The sequence below is a fragment of the Megalobrama amblycephala genome, linkage group LG19 (genome assembly GCF_018812025.1).
Source record: "Megalobrama amblycephala isolate DHTTF-2021 linkage group LG19, ASM1881202v1, whole genome shotgun sequence".
Classification (NCBI taxonomy): Eukaryota; Metazoa; Chordata; class Actinopteri; order Cypriniformes; family Xenocyprididae; genus Megalobrama; species Megalobrama amblycephala.
In genome coordinates, this window is record NC_063062.1 from 2,022,807 (window position 1) to 2,045,253 (window position 22,447).

The 22,447-nt window shown below is 34.6% G+C and overlaps 1 protein-coding gene across 1 annotated transcript in view; it reads left to right on the forward strand.

The window, feature by feature from the left end:
• The window catches only part of si:dkey-205h23.1 (AT-rich interactive domain-containing protein 3B), a 61,401-nt gene that overhangs the window by 14,665 nt on the left and 24,289 nt on the right, over positions 1 to 22,447 (forward strand). The window contains exon 3 of the mRNA XM_048168666.1: positions 21,738 to 21,812. Within this exon, the coding sequence (XP_048024623.1) occupies positions 21,738 to 21,812 (75 nt within the window). The remainder of the gene's footprint in view (positions 1 to 21,737; positions 21,813 to 22,447) is intronic.

Sequence of the window (22,447 nt, forward strand, 5' to 3'; positions counted from 1 at the left end):
CTTTAAGGTTCTACATATGAAGAGCCTGACGGAACCCTTTAAGGTTCTACATATGAAGAGCCTGACGGAACCCTTTAAGGTTCTACATATGAAGCGCCCGACGAACCCTTTAAGGTTCTACATATGAAGCGCCCGACGAACCCTTTAAGGTTCTACATATGAAGCGCCCGACGAACCCTTTAAGGTTCTACATATGAAGCGCCCGACGAACCCTTTAAGGTTCTACACATGAAGCGCCCGACGAACCCTTTAAGGTTCTACATATGATGGGCCTGACGGAACCCTTTAAGGTTCTACATATGAAGCGCCCGACGAACCCTTTAAGGTTCTACATATGAAGCGCCCGACGAACCCTTTAAGGTTCTACACATGAAGCGCCCGACGAACCCTTTAAGGTTCTACACATGAAGCGCCCGACGAACCCTTTAAGGTTCTACACATGAAGCGCCCGACGAACCCTTTAAGGTTCTACATATGAAGCGCCCGACGAACCCTTTAAGGTTCTACATATGAAGCGCCCGACGAACCCTTTAAGGTTCTACATATGAAGAGCCCGACGAACCCTTTAAGGTTCTACACATGAAGCGCCCGACGAACCCTTTAAGGTTCTACATATGAAGCGCCTAATGAACCCTTTAAGGTTCTACATAAGAATCTTTTCTTCTAAAAGTGCAGTTTTCAGTTCAATAATCAAGTAAATGAACCATTTTCTTTCAGCTGAACAAAAATCAGTGAAAGATTCAGTTCAACAAGTGTGAGAGGTTAATGACTCGAGCGAGTGCATGTGTTGCGGGGGTTTAGTCAGTGATGTATGTGCGCTGACCTCACTCCGTCCGTCCAACACAGAGTAAATAATTGTTAAACAAGGGCTGGACAAAGGTGTCGTGTGCTCGCTGTGGTGGGAGGGTCAGCGATCTGTGGGGGCCGCAGTGGGACGTTCAGGCCAGCTGACCCCGGTAATCCTCCGGTGCGTCCCTGGGGTCCAGAGGGGCCGGTCTAACACTTGTCTTCCTCCCTGCCCCCCCTCCTAATCCGACAGTGATTAATAGGGTTTTAATAACACCGGCTGAATGCATCCAACCAGAGTCTGAAGATGAACACACACGATGGTGATTGTAGAGCAAATGCAGCTCTTTTATTGTACTTCCAGTTGCAAACATCAGATTTGTGGTCTGCTAATGATTGATAGTATATAGACCAGCATCTGACCATTTTGACATGAATAAAAACCCTGACATGCACTAGTGAAGACTACTTGTATTATATCATCACTGGTTATTGTAAAGTTCATATAGTTACGTCACCTCGAGCTCAGGCTGGTGCATATGTAATCGTCACGTCGCCTGCGCAGGGTGGAAGTGGGCGATCGGTGTGGACTAGTCTAGCGCGGATCGATGTGGATTGTGTAAGCGCTGACTGAGGGAATGATTGGCCTCATTTACGCCTCATGCATTATGAATGCAGATCCTCACGTGCGCTTTGGGTTGCATTAGTTGATCCGATGGAGTCATAAGTGAGGTGAATCGAAGCTAAAGGAATTTTACGTTGAGATACTCCGATATTGTTTTTGTAAAGGTTTATTATTTCAAATTAACTGATATTTTTAATTTATTTACAGTCCGTCTTTTCTGTTCTGTCTCAAGCACATACTGCAGTTAAAAGCTGATCTATTATTTATTCAGCGTCCCTGTCGATCAGGCATTCTAGATGGATACCTTGTTATATGAGATTCATCCTAATTTTTTAAAGTCAGTTTAATATATTTTAAATTTAAATGACTTGTATGAAGTTGATTATACTTAAATTTAAGGGTAGCAACTGAAGTTTTTAAGTTAAAATCGGTAGAAATTTTGAATTAGCTCTTATATTTCCATCTTTCATCTTCATTTTAGTTTAATTTTTAATTAATTTTAATTTTGTTACATGCTTTTGTCATTTTTAAGTTTTTGTTTTTCTATTAGGTTTAATTCATTTTTATTTTTATTTTAGTGTTGAGACTTATTTTGGTTTATTGCCAAGGCAATAAAGTGTTCATCTAATATTTATATTTAATTTTATTTTAAATATTTAATTAATATATTGAGTTATCATTTATTTTTCTGTTTCCATCTTTCATTTTAATAATTTTAGTTTATTTTTTTTGTATTTTTGTTACATGCTTTTAGGTTTCATTTATTTTCTTTCTGTTTTACTTTTAGTTTAGTTTTAGTTATTTCCAGTTAGTAATTTTAGTGTTTAAACTTATTTCAGTTTATTGGCAAGGCCACATTTCTAATTTCCGTTTAGTTTAATTTTTTCTTCTAATATTTATTTCAGTTAACGGTGTATTTTGAGTTAACGTGAGTTGTATTTGATCCTCCCGAGAGCCTGTGGCAGGGCTGAACGCTGTGTTTACGCTGTTTAATTGTGTGCTACACTGAGGGATTGTGGGTTGATGTTATGTGGGCCCAAGGTTTGCGTCATTAAACGTAATCCTCTGACGGTTGTGTTTGTGCAGGTCTCTCTCAGCGCTGTAGACGTTCAGGCTGTGTTCAGAATGGATCACTAGCGCACTGCATACTGCACAGACGCTCTTTATACTGTTAAAATGGTGTGTGGAACAATAGGCGTAATTATGCTACTGTTACTTGACCTCGTCTTAATGCATTTTGAGTAACTTACAATTAAAAACAAGCTAATTTTAATTACTTTTGTTTTTGTTTTTTCAAAAAACTTGCTTCTGTTCATTCAACAATGAAAGATCTGTTGTGTACAGCACATTTCTGCATGAATTTTACCATTAGCAAAGTATGTGTGTGAGTGTTTATGGTGCATGTGTGTGCGCGTATATGTGTGTGTGTGTTTAGTGTGTGTTTAGGGTGTGCTTGTAGAATCCAGGCTCTCACAGTCCAGTGTTGAAGATTCCGCTGATCCAGAAATAGAGCCGGTGAAGTTGGGGGAGGGTCACTGGAAGTGTCGCCCCACCCAAAGGAAACATTCCAAACGGAATTACAGAGTCAAGTCCTCAAACATGACAGATTCCCATCGGAGAATCGCCACTCCTTCTGTTTTATGTCGCTGCATGTCAATAAAAGCTAGAGTAAGATGAGCAGGAGAGAGACGGTTTCTGACACTGTTTCTGAAGACCTTTACAGTAAAAATAAAATCCCACAGATGCACATCAAAAGAAGGAACTTAAGGAAATTACTTCCAGGGGCATTTTTTACCTTTATAAGGGCAATTTGTATAATTAGCTTGTTTTTGTGTTGTCAAATACTTGCATTTAACCGATTACTTCAATCAATCAATCGGAATACAATGGAAGCTGTTTTTTGCCACAGAATAAAAAAAAAAAAAAAAAAAACTTTTTATCTCTCAATTCTGAGAAAAAAGAAAAAGTTTGCAATTGCAAGGGAAAAAAGTTTATTTTTTTTATTCCTTAGTGGAAACAAACTTCCATAGATTGATACCAATATAATTTAATTAATAAAATCCATCTTTACACTGCGAAGGTGTATCAGAAGCTGCATCTCTCATGGCATTTATGTTTGTTTTTTTACTCATGGAGCCACATTAGGATCTCCATATCTCTGGGATTGAACCATCGAGGGCCTTTAAAATGAAGATACGAAAAGAAAAGTTTGTTAAGAACCAGAGTCTAAAAAGATTTTAAGATAGCTTTAATACTTCTTGAGTTCCAGGCATGCAAACTTGAGGCACAAAACACAAGAAGTGCTTTTTTGCCATTTTTGAACTGTCGCTGTTTGCATAAAATGAAGCAAAGATTGATAAAGTCAACAGATTTTACTAATAGACCTACCAATCTCTTTGTAAAAACAAAATAATGATGCTGACATCTTTATAAAGTCATTTTTACACCCTTCTAAATTGGCTCCAAATATCAGGTGAAAATTGTCATTTTGACCCCCTATACAAAATACTGGATTACTCAGTAAATTTTCATCTGTGACATTTAATATTTGGTGTTTCATCACCATTTATGTTTATCTTTCTACAGAAAAAAAAGACAAAATCAAACATTTGAGGCTGGGAAGTTTCCGAAATTTGGCTAATTTGACACGTATAATAATGATTATTAATAGAATACATAGACGTTTGGAAACATATTCTACACAGAAAAAACAAGCTGAGAAACGTTTATTGCTTTTTATGCATTAAAAAATTTATTTTCAGCGGTGACTAATCAAAACGCCTCTGATTGGCCAATGCATTCATAAGCTCAACAGAAACATGCAAACAGATCTAAATGTAATGCCACAATCAATACTTTTCTTTCATTTTCACTCAATTTCACTGTAATTGCATCAGTCGTAATATATTTTTTGTTTGTGTGTTTAATTGTGAATGGGCATTTTTCCCCCCTTATCTTGAATTTGAGGCCATATTTGTTCAGTTTGGCTCGAAGATCACACGTAGAAGCCAGAAGATTACATGTGAAAGTGCAGAAAATGCAAAGATTTAGTTCAATGCACAGAAGCAGCTAGCATCATACTAATGTAAACAAATATGATGTTTTGAACACGTTTTACTGTGTTGAGAGACAGAATTATTCAGATGCACATCATATCGTCTCGCTCAGATGTGCAGAAACCTGCCTGTGATGTCGGCTTGACCTCTCGCAGATGTTTGCTTTGCCTTGTGCCGTGAATGTGACTGTGTGAACGATCGAATGAGTGACTGCAAAAACCTTTGGCGTGAGGGAAAAGAAAAGATCATAAACTAGATTTTTATCTAATCTAGGTTTCTCTGAAGAAAAATGAGGTGCGAAACACACCGCCTGCACCTGCACAGTGCTGCACGAGTGCAACGGTGAGGGATGATTGTGATAATGAGTTCTGCTTTCTACTCGGAGATATAGAAATACAGATGCTTGCCTTTACAAACCATCAGCCCTGCATTTATGTGCCTCTATTATGCTTTTTCAGATATTACCATACCTTTCATGTAGTGTGTAATATATAATAGTTTTAAAGATGATCAAAGTGCACAACCAATAAAGTTTTTGTCTCCTAAAAGAAAGAATTGATTCTGAACTGCTGAAACGAGTCGTCAGTAATTCAGTGTGTAGTTTTGTAACTCATTTGCATAATGCCCGCCTCTGGGCTTTATTGGCGGAACAGCATCTCTTTGCCCCGCCTTCAATCACTGGAGTTGTATCTGAGACTGGAAGAGTTTGGTTCGTGTTGTTCATATCGAGAAGACGCTGTTTTCTGCTGCCAAAGCAAATTGATGAGAATGATACGGTAAAACCGACGCCATCGTTACTGTTCGAATCACTGTGAATCAAGAGCTGAGATTCAGATATGATAATGAGCGTTTGGTATCCGACCAATCACAACAGACTGGGTCATCTGACCAATCACAGCAGAGCAGCTCTCAGAAAGGCGGGGTTTAGAGAGACCGAATCTTTGAACGAACCGTTTCAGACACTGAGAGAAAAGAGCTGATGCTGCAGTGGATATTATGAGAAAATTAAAGTGTTTTTTGACCTTTGATGCATGTAAAGGAGACTCCAAACCTTTATATAGCATAATAGGGGCACTTAAAAGATAACTAAAGCATTAACATTTTTATAATACTTAAAGCTCAAAGTCTGATGTAAATTATGTCTGTTTGTTATGGTTGACATATTATTTTGTGAATCAACCCTGAAGAATGAAATCACATGATCCCCAATGTGGGAAAAGATACTGATGATGGTGGTAATATGATCACACACACACACACACACACACACACACACACACACACACACACACACACAGAGAGAGTCACTGTTAGTGACTGTTGCAGAACTATTTAGAGCAGCTGGTTTGCTGCTTGTTTACCTGGTTAGATATTGAACATGCAATTGAATTTCAAATATTTAGATGTTGAACATCGCATTTGAATTCCGAATATTTAGATATTGAACATCGCAATTGAATTTCAAATATTTAGATGTTGAACATCGCATTTGAATTTCGAATATTTAGATGTTGAACATCGCATTTGAATTTCGAATATTTAGATATTGAACATCACATTTGAATTCCGAATATTTAGATATTGAACATCGCAGTCAGAATTCCGAATATTTAGATATTGAACATCGCAGTTGAATTTCGAATATTTAGATGTTGAACATCGCAGTTGAATTTCGAATATTTAGATGTTGAACATCGCAATTGAATTCCGAATATTTAGATATTGAACATCGCATTTGAATTCCGAATATTTAGATATTGAACATCGCAGTGGAATTCCGAATATTTAGATATTGAACATCGTAGTTGAATTTCGAATATTTAGATGTTGAACATCGCAGTTGAATTCCGAATATTTAGATATTGAACATCGCAGTTGAATTTCGAATATTTAGATGTTGAACATCGCATTTGAATTTCGAATATTTAGATATTGAACATCGCATTTGAATTCCGAATATTTAGATATTGAAGATCGCATTTGAATTCCGAATATTTAGATATTGAACATCGCAGTGGAATTCCGAATATTTAGATATTGAACATCGCAGTTGAATTTCGAATATTTAGATGTTGAACATCGCAGTTGAATTCCGAATATTTAGATATTGAACATCGCAATTGAATTCCGAATATTTAGATATTGGACTTTTGCAGTTGAATTCCGAATATTTAGATATTGAACATCGCAGTTGAATTTCGAATATTTAGATATTGAACATCGCATTTGAATTCCGAATATTTAGATATTGAACATCGCATTTGAATTCCGAATATTTAGATATTGAACATCGCAGTGGAATTCCGAATATTTAGATATTGAACATCGCAGTTGAATTTCGAATATTTAGATGTTGAACATCGCAGTTGAATTCCGAATATTTAGATATTGAACATCGCAATTGAATTCCGAATATTTAGATGTTGAACATCGCAATTGAATTCCGAATATTTAGATATTGAACATCGCAGTTGAATTCCAAATATTTAGATGTTGAACATCGCAGTTGAATTTCGAATATTTAGATGTTGAACATCGCAGTTGAATTTCGAATATTTAGATGTTGAACATCGCAATTGAATTCCGAATATTTAGATGTTGAACATCGCAATTGAATTCCGAATATTTAGATGTTGAACATCGCAATTGAATTCCGAATATTTAGATATTGAACATCGCAGTTGAATTCCGAATATTTAGATGTTGAACATCGCAATTGAATTTCGAATATTTAGATGTTGAACATCGCAGTTGAATTTCGAATATTTAGATGTTGAACATCGCAATTGAATTTTGAATATTTAGATATTGAACATCGCAGTTGAATTCTGAATATTTAGATGTTGAACATCGCAATTGAATTTCGAATATTTACTGAACATGCAATTGAACATTCAGGAATATGCAGTTAAATTTGACTCAAATTCACATTCATATTTGTGACAAATGTGTTTGTTTTAACCAGTTTTCATGATCTGGATGCTCTGTTTTCAGCAAAAATGTACAAACCCGATTCCCAAAAAGTTGGGACACTGTACAAATTGTGGATAAAAATAGAATGCAATGATGTGGAAGTTTCAAATTTCAGTATTTTATTCAGAATACAACATAGATGACATATCAAATGTTTAAACTGAGAAAATGTATCATTTTAAGGGAAAAATAAGTTGATTTTAAATTTCATGGCATCAGCACATCTCAAAAAAGTTGGGACAAGGCCATGTTTACCACTGTGTGGCATCCCCTCTTCTGTTTATAACAGTGCAAACGTCTGGGGACTGAGGAGACAAGTTGCTCAAGTTTAGGAATAGGAATGTTGTCCCATTCTTGTCTAATACAGGCTTCTAGTTGCTCAACTGTCTTAGGTCTTCTTTGTCGCATCTTCCTCTTTATGATGCGCCAAATGTTTTCTATGGGTGAAAGATCTGGACTGCAGGCTGGCCATTTCAGTACCCGGATCCTTCTTCTACGCAGCCATGATGTTGTAATTGATGCAGTATGTGGTCTGGCATTGTCATGTTGGAAAATGCAAGGTCTTCCCTGAAAGAGATGACGTCTGGATGGGAGCATATGTTGTTTTAGAACTTGGATATACCTTTCAGCATTGATGGTGCCTTTCCAGATGTGTAAGCTGCCCATGCCACACGCACTCATGCAACCCCATACCATCAGAGATGCAGGCTTCTGAACCGAGCGCTGATAACAACTTGGGTTGTCCTTGTCCTCTTTAGTCTGGATGACATGGCGTCCCAGTTTTCCAAAAAGAACTTCAAATTTTGATTCGTCTGACCACAGAACAGTTTTCCACTTTGCCACAGTCCATTTTAAATGAGAAAACGCCTGTGCTTCTGGATCATGTTTAGATATGGCTTCTTTTTTGACCTATAGAGTTTTAGCCGGCAACAGCGAATGGCACGGTGGATTGTGTTCACCGACTGTTTTCTGGAAGTATTCCTGAGCCCATGTTGTGATTTCCATTATAGTAGCATTCCTGTATGTGATGCAGTGCCGTCTAAGGGCCCAGAGATCACGGGCATCCAGTATGGTTTTCCGGTCTTGACCCTTACGCACAGAGATTGTTCCAGATTCTCTGAATCTTTGGATGATATTATGCACTGTAGATGATGATAACTTCAAACTCTTTGCAATTTTTCTCTGAGAAACTCCTTTCTGATATTGCTCCACTATTTTTGGCCGCAGCATTGGGGGAATTGGTGATCCTCTGCCCATCTTGACTTCTGAGAGACACTGCCACTCTGAGAGGCTCTTTTTATACACAATCATGTTGCCAATTGACCTAATTAGTTGCAAATTGGTCCTCCAGCTGTTCCTTATATGTACATTTAACTTTTCCGGCCTCTTATTGCTATCTGTCCCAACTTTTTTGGAATGTGTAGCTCTCGTGAAATCCAAAATGAGCCAATATTTGGCATGACATTTCAAAATGTCTCACTTTCAACATTTGATATATCTATATTCTATAGTGAATAAAATATAAGTTTGTGAGATTTGTAAATTATTGCATTCCTTTTTTATTCACAATTTGTACAGTGTCCCAACTTTTTTTGGAATCGGGTTTGCAAATAAATCAGCAGAAAACGGAATCTATTTTATATAGTTTTGATTTTGAGCTTTTACTCTATGCCAGAGCATTAAAATAACCATTTTCCACTATGATATTTTCAATGATTAGATTCATTAAATTCATATTAATTGAAACAGAATGTATTTGTAAAGCTCTTTTCACAGTACACGTTTCAAAGCCGCTTTACAGAAAATCATGATGATAATGTTTATAATATCTGATCATCTTCATGCCTATTAATTTGTATTAAAGTTTTAGAAGTTCATCAAACTGTCAGTGAAGTGCATGATGGGATTGGCTGCTGGCGTGTGGCAGCGTTCAGCAGTCGTGTGTGAGTGAACTCGAGCGTCTGAACCTGAGCGGTGTGAGCGAGCCGCAGTGATTGTAGTTTCTCTGGTGTTGGTTTGGCGTGGGTCCAGATCAGTGGCTGAGGTGCGGCTGGCGCGCGGCCACACACTGCGGTGAGAATCAGTGTTTTATTTCACTCTCTGCTCTGATGCAAGCGCTGCACGGCCGGCACTTTAACACGTGCCAAGAGTGGATTCCTGCCAAAACTACCTTCCCAGTCCCAGACCAACTTATTCAGAGAGACACGGAGGTGTGATGGACGTCATTATCCTCTGAAAACTGATTCTCGGAGCCCGTGGATCTGATTGATTGCGTTTGTTTTGAATATTGCGTAACAGTAATGCTCCACTTCATTACATTAGATGATGGCGTGACTCAGACTGCCTCAATTACACGTCTGTCAGCTTCATTTGCTTTTCATTTGGTTGTTCTGGCTGTTTGTCAAAGAGAGATTTGAACATTTATTTTTAATCCTAAATCACTTGATTATGACTTACAAACTCATAGTAACAGAACCCGAGGGCAGCGTGACGCTGTTTCTTAGTGTATGTGAGATGCCATCAAGCATCTGATTTACTCTTTGATTTTCTCATTATTTCATTACTTCATACTCATGATTGAGATACTTTTATTTATCTTGCATGATTCTTGTTGAAGCAATTATTGAGGTTTTGAATCAACTGAAGTTTTAGTACTTTTGAATCATCAGATATATTTACTTCTTTTGAATCGACAAATATGTAGTTCTTTTGAATCGTCAAACATTTAGTTCTTTTGAATCGATCAAGCATTTAGTTATTTTGAATCATGAGAATCATTTAGATCTTTTGAATCATCAGAATCATTTAGTTCTTTTGAATCATCAGAAACATTGTTATTTTGAATCATCAGAATCATTTAGATCTTTTGAATCGACAAATATTTAGTTCTTTTGAATCATCAGAAACATTTAGTTCTTTTGAATCATCAGAATCATTTAGTTCTTTTGAATCATCAGAATCATTTAGTTCTTTTGAATCAACAAATATTAAGTTATTTTGAATTATCAGAATCATTTAGTTATTTTGAATCATCAGAAACATTTAGTTCTTTTAAATCGACAAATATTTAGTACTTTTGAATCATCAGAAACATTTAGTTCTTTTAAATCGGCAAATATTTAGTTATTTTGAATCATCAGAATCATTTAGTTCTTTTGAATCAACAGAAACTTAATTCTTTTGAATCATCAGAATCATTTAGTTCTTTTAAATCGACAAATATTTAGTTCTTTTGAATCATCAGAAACATTTAGTTCTTTTGAATCATCAGAAACGTTTAGTTCTTTTAAATCAACAAATATTTAGTTATTTTGAATCATCAGAAACATTTAGTTCTTTTAAATCGGCAAATATTTAGTTATTTTGAATCATCAGAATCATTTAGTTCTTTTGAATCAACAGAAACTTAATTCTTTTGAATCATCAGAATCATTTAGTTCTTTTAAATCGACAAATATTTAGTTCTTTTGAATCATCAGAAACATTTAGTTCTTTTGAATCATCAGAAACGTTTAGTTCTTTTAAATCAACAAATATTTAGTTATTTTGAATCATCAGAATCATTTAGTTCTTTTGAATCAACAGAAACTTAATTCTTTTGAATCATCAGAATCATTTAGTTCTTTTAAATCGACAAATATTTAGTTATTTTGAATCAGAATCATTTAGTTCTTTTGAATCAACAGAAACTTAATTCTTTTGAATCATCAGAATCATTTAGTTCTTTTAAATCGACAAATATTTAGTTATTTTGAATCATCAGAATCATTTAGTTCTTTTGAATCATCAGAAACATTTAGTTCTTTTAAATCGACAAATATTTAGTACTTTTGAATCATCAGAAACATTTAGTTCTTTTAAATCAGCAAATATTTAGTTATTTTGAATCATCAGAATCATTTAGTTCTTTTGAATCAACAGAAACTTAATTCTTTTGAATCATCAGAATCATTTAGTTCTTTTGAATCAACAGAAACTTAATTCTTTTGAATCATCAGAATCATTTAGTTCTTTTAAATCGACAAATATTTAGTTATTTTGAATCATCAGAAACATTTAGTTCTTTTAAATCGACAAATATTTAGTACTTTTGAATCATCAGAAACTTAATTCTTTTGAATCATCAGAATCATTTAGTTCTTTTGAATCAACAGAAACTTAATTCTTTTGAATCATCAGAATCATTTAGTTCTTTTGAATCATCAGAAACATTTAGTTCTTTTAAATCGACAAATATTTAGTACTTTTGAATCATCAGAATCATTTAGTTCTTTTGAATCAACAGAAACTTAATTCTTTTGAATCATCAGAATCATTTAGTTCTTTTAAATCGACAAATATTTAGTTATTTTGAATCATCAGAATCATTTAGTTCTTTTGAATCATCAGAAACATTTAGTTCTTTTAAATCGACAAATATTTCGTTATTTTGAATCATCAGAATCATTTAGTTCTTTTGAATCAACAGAAACTTAATTCTTTGGAATCATCGGTTCATTTAGTTCTTTTAAATCGACAAATATTTAGTTATTTTGAATCATCAGAATCATTTAGTTCTTTTGAATCATCAGAAACATTTAGTTCTTTTAAATCGACAAATATTTAGTACTTTTGAATCATCAGAATCATTTAGTTCTTTTGAATCATCAGAAACTTAATTCTTTTGAATCATCAGAAACATTTAGTTCTTTTGAATCAACAAATATTAAGTTATTTTGAATCATCAGAAACATTTAGTTCTGTTGATTCGACAAATATTTAGTTCTCTTGAATTACCGAAGCATTTAGTTCTTTTGAATCAACAAATATTAAGTTATTTTGAATCATCAGAATCATTTAGTTCTTTTGAATCATCAGAATCATTTAGTTCTTTTGAATCAACAAATATTAAGTTATTTTGAATCATCAGAATCATTTAGTTCTTTTGAATCGTCAGAAACATTTAGTTCTTTTGAATCGACAAACATTTAGTTATTTTGAATCATCAGAATCATTTTAGTTCTTTTGAATCATCAGAAACATTTATTTTTTTGGAATCATCGAAACATTTAATTACTTTGAACTTTTAGAAGCATGAAATTCTTTTGATTCATCAGAAACATTGTTACATTTTAGAAATTTTAGTTACATTTAGTCGGAGTTTACAGCAGAAGCACATGTGTTTTATGAAGCCTGTTGTGTGTTAGTCATGTAAGTGTTTGTTTGGAGCGAGTGATCAGTGTTTCAGTAGTTGATGTTACTTCTTTAGACGCGTGGCCGGATCAGCAGGTTCCTCCAGCTGTTGGTGGTCTCGTCCTCATTGTCTGTCGTCTTTGAGCGTTCGTACTTCAAGCGTGGGCTGATGTTTGAATGTTGGAGATTTGAACAACAATTTAACAGGCAAATAAGAGCGATGCATATGTGACGCACACCAGTGCAAGAGCTTCACCAGTCCAATCATGCGATCGCTCTTATTCTGCATATGTTTGCTCAGGGTTTTGCCGTGACCGTGCAGCAGATGTCATGTAATCCATCACTCAATAGACGGAGTGAAATCTAGAGAATCACTAGAACCTCGCCTACAGCTAATGAACCGCACGTGAAATATACAGATAAAAGCTTGTTTAGACAAATTCCCTGTTTTATATAAATTTAAAAAAAATATAAAACAAAAAATACTATCATAGCACTAAATAAAAATTGTATTGGTTTGTGTTTGTGTGTGTGTGTGTGTGTGTATAGACAATCATTGTTTCAAAAGAATTAAATGTTTCATTGTTTCAAATGAACCAAGTGTTTGTCGATTCAAAATTCAAATGAAATAAATGTTTCATTGTTTCAAAAGAACTAAATGTTTCTGATGATTCAAAAGAACTAAATGTTTCATTGTTTCAAATGAACCAAGTGTTTGTCGATTCAAAATTCAAATGAAATGTTTCATTGTTTCAAAAGAACTAAATGTTTCTGATGATTCAAAAGAACTAAATGTTTCATTGTTTCAAAAGAACTGTGTTTCTGATGATTCAAAAGAACTAAATGTTTCATTGTTTCAAATGAACTAATTGTTTGTCGATTCAAAATTCAAATGAAATAAATGTTTCATTGTTTCAAAAGAACTAAATGTTTCTGATGATTCAAAAGAACTAAACGTTTCATTGTTTCAAATGAACCAAGTGTTTGTCGATTCAAAATTCAAAAGAACTAAATGTTTCATTGTTTCAAATGAACCAAGTGTTTGTCGATTCAAAATTCAAATGAAATGTTTCATTGTTTCAAAAGAACTAAGTGTTTCTGATGATTCAAAAGAACTAAATGTTTCATTGTTTCAAAAGAACTAAATGTTTCTGATGATTCAAAAGAACTAAATGTTTCATTGTTTCAAATGAACTAATTGTTTGTCGATTCAAAATTCAAATGAAATAAATGTTTCATTGTTTCAAAAGAACAAAGTGTTTCTGATGATTCAAAAGAACTAAATGTTTCATTGTTTCAAATGAACCAAGTGTTTGTCGATTCAAAATTCAAAAGAACTAAATGTTTCATTGTTTCAAATGAACCAAGTGTTTGTCGATTCAAAATTCAAATGAAATAAATGTTTCATTGTTTCAAAAGAACTAAGTTTCATTGTTTCAAAAGAACTAAGTGTTTCTGATGATTCAAAAGAACTAAACGTTTCATTGTTTCAAATGAACTAAGCGTTTGTCGATTCAAAATTCAAATGAAATAAATGTTTCATTGTTTCAAAAGAACTAAATGTTTCTGATGATTCAAAAGAACTAAATGTTTCATTGTTTCAAATGAACCAAGTGTTTGTCGATTCAAAATTCAAATGAAATAAAGGTTTCATTGTTTCAAAAGAACTAAGTGTTTCTAATGATTCAAAAGAACTAAATGTTTCATTGTTTCAAATGAACTAATTGTTTGTTGATTCAAAATTCAAATGAAATAAATGTTTCATTGTTTCAAAAGAACTAAATGTTTCTGATGATTCAAAAGAACTAAACGTTTCATTGTTTCAAATGAACCAAGTGTTTGTCGATTCAAAATTCAAAAGAACTAAATGTTTCATTGTTTCAAATGAACCAAGTGTTTGTCGATTCAAAATTCAAATGAAATGTTTCATTGTTTCAAATGAACCAAATGTTTGTCGATTCAAAATTCAAAAGAACTGTTTCATTTTCAAATGAACCAAATGTTTGTCGATTCAAAATTCAAAAGAACTAAATGTTTCATTGTTTCAAAAGAACTAAATGTTTCTGATGATTCAAAAGAACTAAATGTTTCATTGTTTCAAAAGAACTGTTTCTGATGATTCAAAAGAACTAAATGTTTCATTGTTTCAAATGAACTAATTGTTTGTCGATTCAAAATTCAAATGAAATAAATGTTTCATTGTTTCAAAAGAACTAAATGTTTCTGATGATTCAAAAGAACTAAATGTTTCATTGTTTCAAATGAACTAAGTGTTTGTCGATTTAAAATTCAAATGAAATGTTTCATTTTCAAAAGTACTAAATGTTTCATTGTTTCAAAAGAACTAAATGTTTTATTGTTTTAAATGAACAAAGTGTTTCTGTTGATTCAAAAGAACTAAATATTTGTTGATTCAAATGAGCTAAATGTTTCTGATTTCTTTTTCTTTCTTTTACTTATCTTTCTTTCTTTCTTTCTTTCTTTGAATCATAGTTCGTAATGTTGTTATTTACTTCTGAACTGCTTTCTTTTCTTTTTTTCTTTTTGTTTTCCAGTCTTTGGCAATGTAAAATGATCCATCACAACAACCTTTATATAATATATTTTTTAAATGTTTTATCTAGTCAATTTCTTGAATCCCTGTAACAGAAAACTGAAAGGTGGAAGACTGTAGATTAATTCTGAATTTCAGACACAATCAGGAAAAACCTCTTCTCGTGTCGTTGTCTTTGTGTTAAACTACCTGCAGCGAAGGGGAGGTGAAATATCTCGCTTCACCGCGTGCCGTATGTGTCGTGAAATCAACAGTCGCCTCACCAGAAATAACCGAAGGCTTAGCGCCGGCCGCAGACATCTGGCCACAAATGGATCCCGTTTCAAGACTAGTTATGCAAATTCTGGGCTTCCCCTGTTTTACTATATGGAAATGAGTACACCCTCATTTGGCTTATCAATTGTGTTTAGCTTATTTGATTTTTGGGTTGGGTTGGTGTAATCTCTATGTCAAATTAGATTAATTTAGAAAATCAAATTTGTCTGTCTGGCTGTCGCTGGTAAACAAAGATGTGGTGTAAACAGTATTCACAGTTCTGTTATTGATATTCATCTATGACTCAACTCAGTAATTGCGGTATGAAATGAATGAGCTGATAACTACTGCTGCTAATAAACGGGCTGCGTTCCAGTCTGCTTCCGCAGTGCACACTACAACCCACTTCCTCCAAACTTAAAAGCAGATGTCAAGTCATGCACGTGTGTGTCAGGATGGGGATTATTCTTTGTTTTATTGTTGTTTAATGCAGTAATATGTTTTGCTTTCACATTCTTATCATGGGCTGTGTTCTAAAATCTAGTGAGCTGCCTACATAGGCAGCATTTTAAGGCATCACATGTTAATTATGCCTTCTAAGATGCCTTTTTTTGCAGAAACTTTAATCCTGTGATGCACTGCAAAAATTGAGATTACTTCATATTGAAAGTTTTTTCTTTATTTTCTGTTGTTTTTCTGTGATTATTTGTATGCTTATTAGTGCATCTTATCATTAAAGCGGACCTATAATGCCCCTTTCACAAGATGTAATTTAAGTCTCTGATGTCTCCAGAATGTGTCTGTGAAGTTTAATCTCAAAATACCCCACAGATCATTTATTATAGCTTGTCAAATTTGCCCCTATTTGGGTGTGAGCAAAAACACGCCGTTTTTGTGTGTGTTCCTTTAAATGCAAATGAGCTGCTGCTCCCGCCCCCTTTCCAGAAGAGGGCGGAGCTTTAACAGCTCAACAACAACAAAGCTGGAGAATCTCACGCAGCCAAAATGAGGACTGTCAGTAACGGTGTTCAGCCTTACATTGTTCAAACCGGAGTCGACACTGATGGAGAGACTCAGGAAGAAGTTACAACTTTTAGACGTTTCTGAATGGTTAATGGATAAATTTATGTAGTTGTTGTGGAGTTGATTCAACTCATCCACTAGCATGTGTCGTCATGTTCATCTTTTGTGCAAATCCAGCGTTCGATTGGTGTAAAATGACGGCATGTCAACAACACTCTACTACAACTCCTCTTCCTCTTCTCTAAAGCAGCCCAACATGGCCCCGCCCCCTTTGTTGTGTGTTTGCGGGGGCGGGGTTTATGTAAATTTTAGGGTTTGTGATGTCACTAACCCAGGAAGAAGCTCATTGTAGTCCCTACCAGCTGTTTGTTGTAGTTTTTAAAAAGTGATTTCTGTAAAAGAAAATATCTCTCTTTGCATTGAACTTTGAGCGTCGTAACTTTGCAGATGTTGTTTATGATCAAACAGCAACATTACACACTAACTAAAGTTAAAAAAGTGAAATCATAATCAACCACCCCTTTTAAAGCTATTAAAGTTATTCAGTCAAGAACATTGAGTGATTTTCTCTTTCTTTTGTTGTTTGATTAACATTAATGACGAACAGCTGCAGGTTTATTTGGCTACTGTCACTAAGACTGAATGCACGGATCCAATACGCTGATGCAAATCTGATATTCTCCCATCTGTTTACATTGTGCTTACATGAATACTCACCAAAACAGACATTTGGCATCATTTTGTGTGTATTTGTCTGTTCAAGTGCAAAAAGACGTGAAAGAGAGCTCAGTTCAGTACTCGTGTGCTGTCTGAGAGGCGGCTTTCTGTGTGCGCAAAGAAAACCGAACTTAATTGAGCTCTCTTTCGTGTCACGCTTTTTCAGATTTATCCATATGCTCTTCTCTTTCTCCCAGACATTTACATTTTCTAACTTTTTATAAGACATGTAGCGTGTATGCCAACTTGTGTCCTGCTGGGAAGATCAGCACGTCACTGTTCAGATGTGCACATCATCTACCGCACAGGACATCAATTCCCAAATCATCCCTCCCTAACATTTTCATCTAATTTTTATTTGCTGACGAAAATGTCAATAGATTTTCATCATAGTTTTTGACATCCAAAACTGGTCTTTATTTAGTTATTGTCTCTTTTTTGTTAGTGAAAATATGTCATTGGCACAAATTATTCATCAACAAAATTAACACTGCATTTTTTGGTTCCCCAAAAAAACTTTCAGTGATCAGTTTGTAAAAGAATAATAATTTCTTAGTGTGAAGGACATTTTTTTTAATAATCTAAAGAACCTTGAGTGGTTCCATGGATGTTAAAGGTTCTTCATGGAATCATCAATGCCAATAAAGAACTTTCAAGAGTGCAAAACGTCAGCAAGTAACGCATTAAATTAAACCTAACATTTTGAAGAAATAGCATTTTCTTGTTAAATCTACTGCAATAATCTTTGTTTTATTTACAAATTCAGAAAAACACAATGTAATTGTTGCATTGAGCAGCATTATTTGTATGATGCGTCCATATAGCGTGTTTGACGAGACTTCATGATGAGACGTGAGCGCTTCACTGATGTTTCGATGCAAATTCAGGAGAACAACGAACATACACAGAAGTCTCTTCACCCTGGACGGTGTGTAACGCGACCCCGTGTGCTGATATCGATTAAACATTTGAACAAGCATCTTGAGGGAATATGACTGTCATCAATGCTTCACCCTGTGGTTTTATGATTTGAGTTCTTCATGTTTGATTCTCAGGAACCTGTTCCAGCGCTGATGGTGAAAAACCGCCTAAGGCTGTGTCTTTATGACCTGAAAACATTGTTTGAGTGATCGTTGAAATACCTGAAGTTGAGATCCTTCGGTTTGGCACATTGTCAGTTTACTATTGTGTAGTGGTCAGATATGAACAGGATATTTATGCAGAATCTAAAACCTGAATAACAGGACTGCTTTACAGCCTCGTGGAGGTGCGTCCTCATGCTGTCAAGGCACCAGTTTTTGGGACCTTTATTTTTATGAGTGTAGGTGTGTGTGTGTGTGCGTGTGTGTGTCAGTGGGGGAGGTTTAGAGGAATGTTGTTCAGCTGAAGTGAATCTTCTGAACAAATGCGTTGTGTTTGTTTTGGCTCCTGCAGTCGTTCTGTTGATGTTCTCGTTCACACGTTCACTGGGATTAGAGTGATTGAGTGATTCCCATACAGTCGTTATCGGATAAACACGCCTGTTTTCTGTGCAAATGATTCCGGGCGGTTCCAATTATTTGATGTGGATTGAAGATTGACTCACTTTTTACCCCGACAAGGGGGTTTCCAGAGCCACACATGCTGTTTGGGGTTTATTCAATGCTCAACTAAACACTCATAATTGAGCTTTTCTTCTCAACCCTGTCAGCATTCCCCTTACTGATCAACTGATTACGTTTATGCATTTTGCAGACACTCTAATACAAAGCGACTTGCATTGCATTTAAGTTCATGAATTCCCTGGAAATCAAACCCTTGACATTGGCGTTGCAAGCGTCATGCTCTAAAACGCAGACCGCAGCAGGAATATTAGGCTGCTGTCACTTTAAGAGTGAATGCACTGATCCAATATACTGATACACACACGCGTTTACTTTCTCTAGTGTTTGTTAATTTCCGTCTCAACTCATCCAGAGGTCCTCGGCTCAAATTTCTGATTTTGTTAATATTTTTTCTGTAGAAAGGCAAAAATAAATAGTGAAGAAACACCAAATATTAAATGTCACAGATGAATATTTACTGAGTAATCCACTATTTTGTAGAGGCAGGTCAAAATGATGATTTTCACCTGAGATTTGGAGTCAAATTAGAGGGGTTTAGAAGATGGCAGCATCAATATTTTATGTTTACACAGAGATTGGTAGGTCTATTAGTAAAATCTGTTGACTTTATCAATCTTTGTTTTATTATATGCTAACAGTGACAGTTCAAAAATGGGAAAAAGCACTTTTTGCCTCAAGTTTGCATGCCTGTGACTCAAGAAGTATTAAAGATATCTTAATATCCTTTTAGAGTCTGGTTCTTAACAAACTTTCCTTTCGGTATCTTCATTTTAAAAGCCCTCGACGGTTCAATCCCAGAGATATGGAGACGTTCACACGCTCTAGAAAGAGAGAATGAATGATATGAAAACAGAGGATTATGAATCAACTTGACGGAGCTCCAAACTCAAAGCGTGCGGAGCGAGTTTGTCTGGATTTCAGAGGTTGGTCTGATATTTGAGATGTGACGCTCCCTCTGATTCCTCTGCTCCGTCTGAGCTGGTCTGAAGTGGTCTCGCTCTGGTTTGTGTGATCTCTCAGTGAAACGTGTCCGAGAGCATCTGAGATCAGAGTTATTTTTGGCTCTTGTGTAGCTGTCAGCGATCCTCTCACGTCCTGCGGTAACGTGATTAACCCCCGCTTACTGTAAACCTGCTAACGGATTTAGACGGACGGGAGAAACAATAGAGGATCAGGATCAGGTTGAGTTTTTGGGAGACTGAAGAGAGAAGGAAAACATTTCTTGCATCTGTATTGCTCTTAATTACAACTATTTTATGATTCAGAGCATTTGCTTTATGAAAGCATCTGCCCTCAGACACTTTTTTTTAGTTTAATACTTGATTATTTTATATTATGGTTAAGCAGGGATCAGTTTTCAGTACTTATCTTATCATTTTTATTAATATTTTGAATGTTTTTATTTTATATTTAGTTTGCACTGCAAACCTGGATTTTTTTTTTTAAAAATCGCAATTACAATTTCTATCAGAAAATCTGAATTTGATTATAAAAGGACTTATTTTGTAATATTGACCAAGAAAAACATTTACAGTTTTTTCACAAGTATGTTTAAATAATCATATTATCTGTTTGGGTCAATGACGGGACGTGTCAAATTTTTTTTTTTTTTTTTTTTTTGTTCAAAGGAATAAAAAACAAAGATATGACATCCAAAGTGTGTAAGGTAGTACAACTAGATCTCTTTTATTGAATCCAAAAGGTTTTAATTATATTTTTCTACATATAAATGTATTTTAAAGATTCTGAAGTGTCAAAAGGTCATTCGGTTTAACCGTCCAAAGGCCATTACAGCCATTTCATTTGTGATTAAAATATCTTAAAATGTAATAAATGTATATTTTTTTTATTCTGACATGATTTTATAACATCATATATCAACATAGTGCAAAATGACATTAAAATTATGTGTAGAAGTCGTTGCTTTGTTATGAGAAAGAATGTCCGGAAAAATGAATTTCATTGATGTCATTCGGAGTAACCAATGTAAAGGGACCATTTTAGATCAAGTCATGTGGTCAATATCATGTGACAGGATGTGACATCATTCAGGACCACATGGTCATGAAGCAAAGTAACTAACTCTCTTAACTATTTGAAAAATTCATGTTTTCACTCTCATACGCATGTCCCGAAACATCAGGTCATTCGGTGCAACCGCTATAAAACATGGAAAATGTTGTAATATTTTAAAAACTTGCACTAAATATGAAATGTTTGATCGTGCTTTTGCTAGATATCAGCCTGTTAGCATTGTTTGAAAATACCGTCATTCGGTGTAACCAAAAGTGTCAATTGGTAAAACCGAAATTTTGGTATGATATGGCAATGATATGGCAATAAACTGTATGATATGGCAATAAACAATACTACAACAATTCACAGCAACTCAGCGAATAACTCCCATAATGCCTTTAAAGCTGCTGTGGGACAGTGAGAGTGTTTGGAAACCTGTTTGGAAACAGTATCTGTGCAGGAGGAGTCTGTGCAGTTTGATGCGTTTGCCTTCACATGCTTGTCAAGACTTTATTTTTATAGTGCCTAGATATTGTTTCAAAGCAGCTTCACAATAATAAATAGGAAAGTATGAGAGTTAATGATGCAAAAGTTCAAACTCTGCAGTGAGATAATAGTGTTGTTTGGTTCAATTAATTTCAGTGTTGATTCAGTTCTGTTCGATCATGTCTGTTCCTCACACATCAATGCTAAAATATAAAGGAAATAAATGACGTTATTTTCTGTGCATTTGGAGCAGATCGCTGAGATGAAGTCCATGAACTTGGCTGCCTGGTGTGTGTGTGTGTGTGTGTGTGTGTGTGTGTGTGTGTGTGTGTTGGAGGTCAGAGGACGTGAGGGGAGGATGAGTGTTGCGGGAGGAAGACACACAACCTTGTTTATTATTTCCTGTGAATTGACACCTGTGTGTGTGTGTGTGTGTGTGTGTGTGTGTGTGTGTGTGTGTGTTTGTGCAGAACGGTGGCGTGTCCTGGCCGGATGATGTGGATGGCGCTCGTGGGAGAGGAGAAGCCTCCAGAGATTTCGCCAAGGTGAGTTTATCCACACTTTTGTATAGTTATTGTATGATTTAATCTGTTTGTGTTTTAATTGACCAATTTAAAACTTTACAAAAAGGTCCCTTTAGTTAACATTCGTTAATGCATTAATAAAGCAATAATAAAGAATGAGTAATACATTTGTTTTAGTATTTTTTAATGTTTGTGAACGATAGTTTAAAAAAAATACAACTGTTCATTGTTAGTTCATGTTAGTTGAGCTCCAATAAATAATATTAACAGATACAGATTTTATTTGAAATAATCTATTTGTAAATGTTGAAATTATAGTTGACTAAAACATAAAAATTAAATTAAATGTTAACTAAATTTAATATATATATATATATATATATATATATATATATATATATATATATATATATATAACAAATGACAAAACCCACAACAAATTAATTTAAAAAAATAAAAACATAAAAAATAATTCAAATTATTAATAAAAACTATAAATAATACTTTTATAAATAATTTTCCAAAATAATCAGCATAGACAAAAGTGAATAAGTGAAGCATTAACAATCTACAATTTTAATAAATAAATAATTAAATATTAAAAAATAAATATTTATAATATTTAAAGTTCAGAATTGCTTTAGAAGTATGTAATG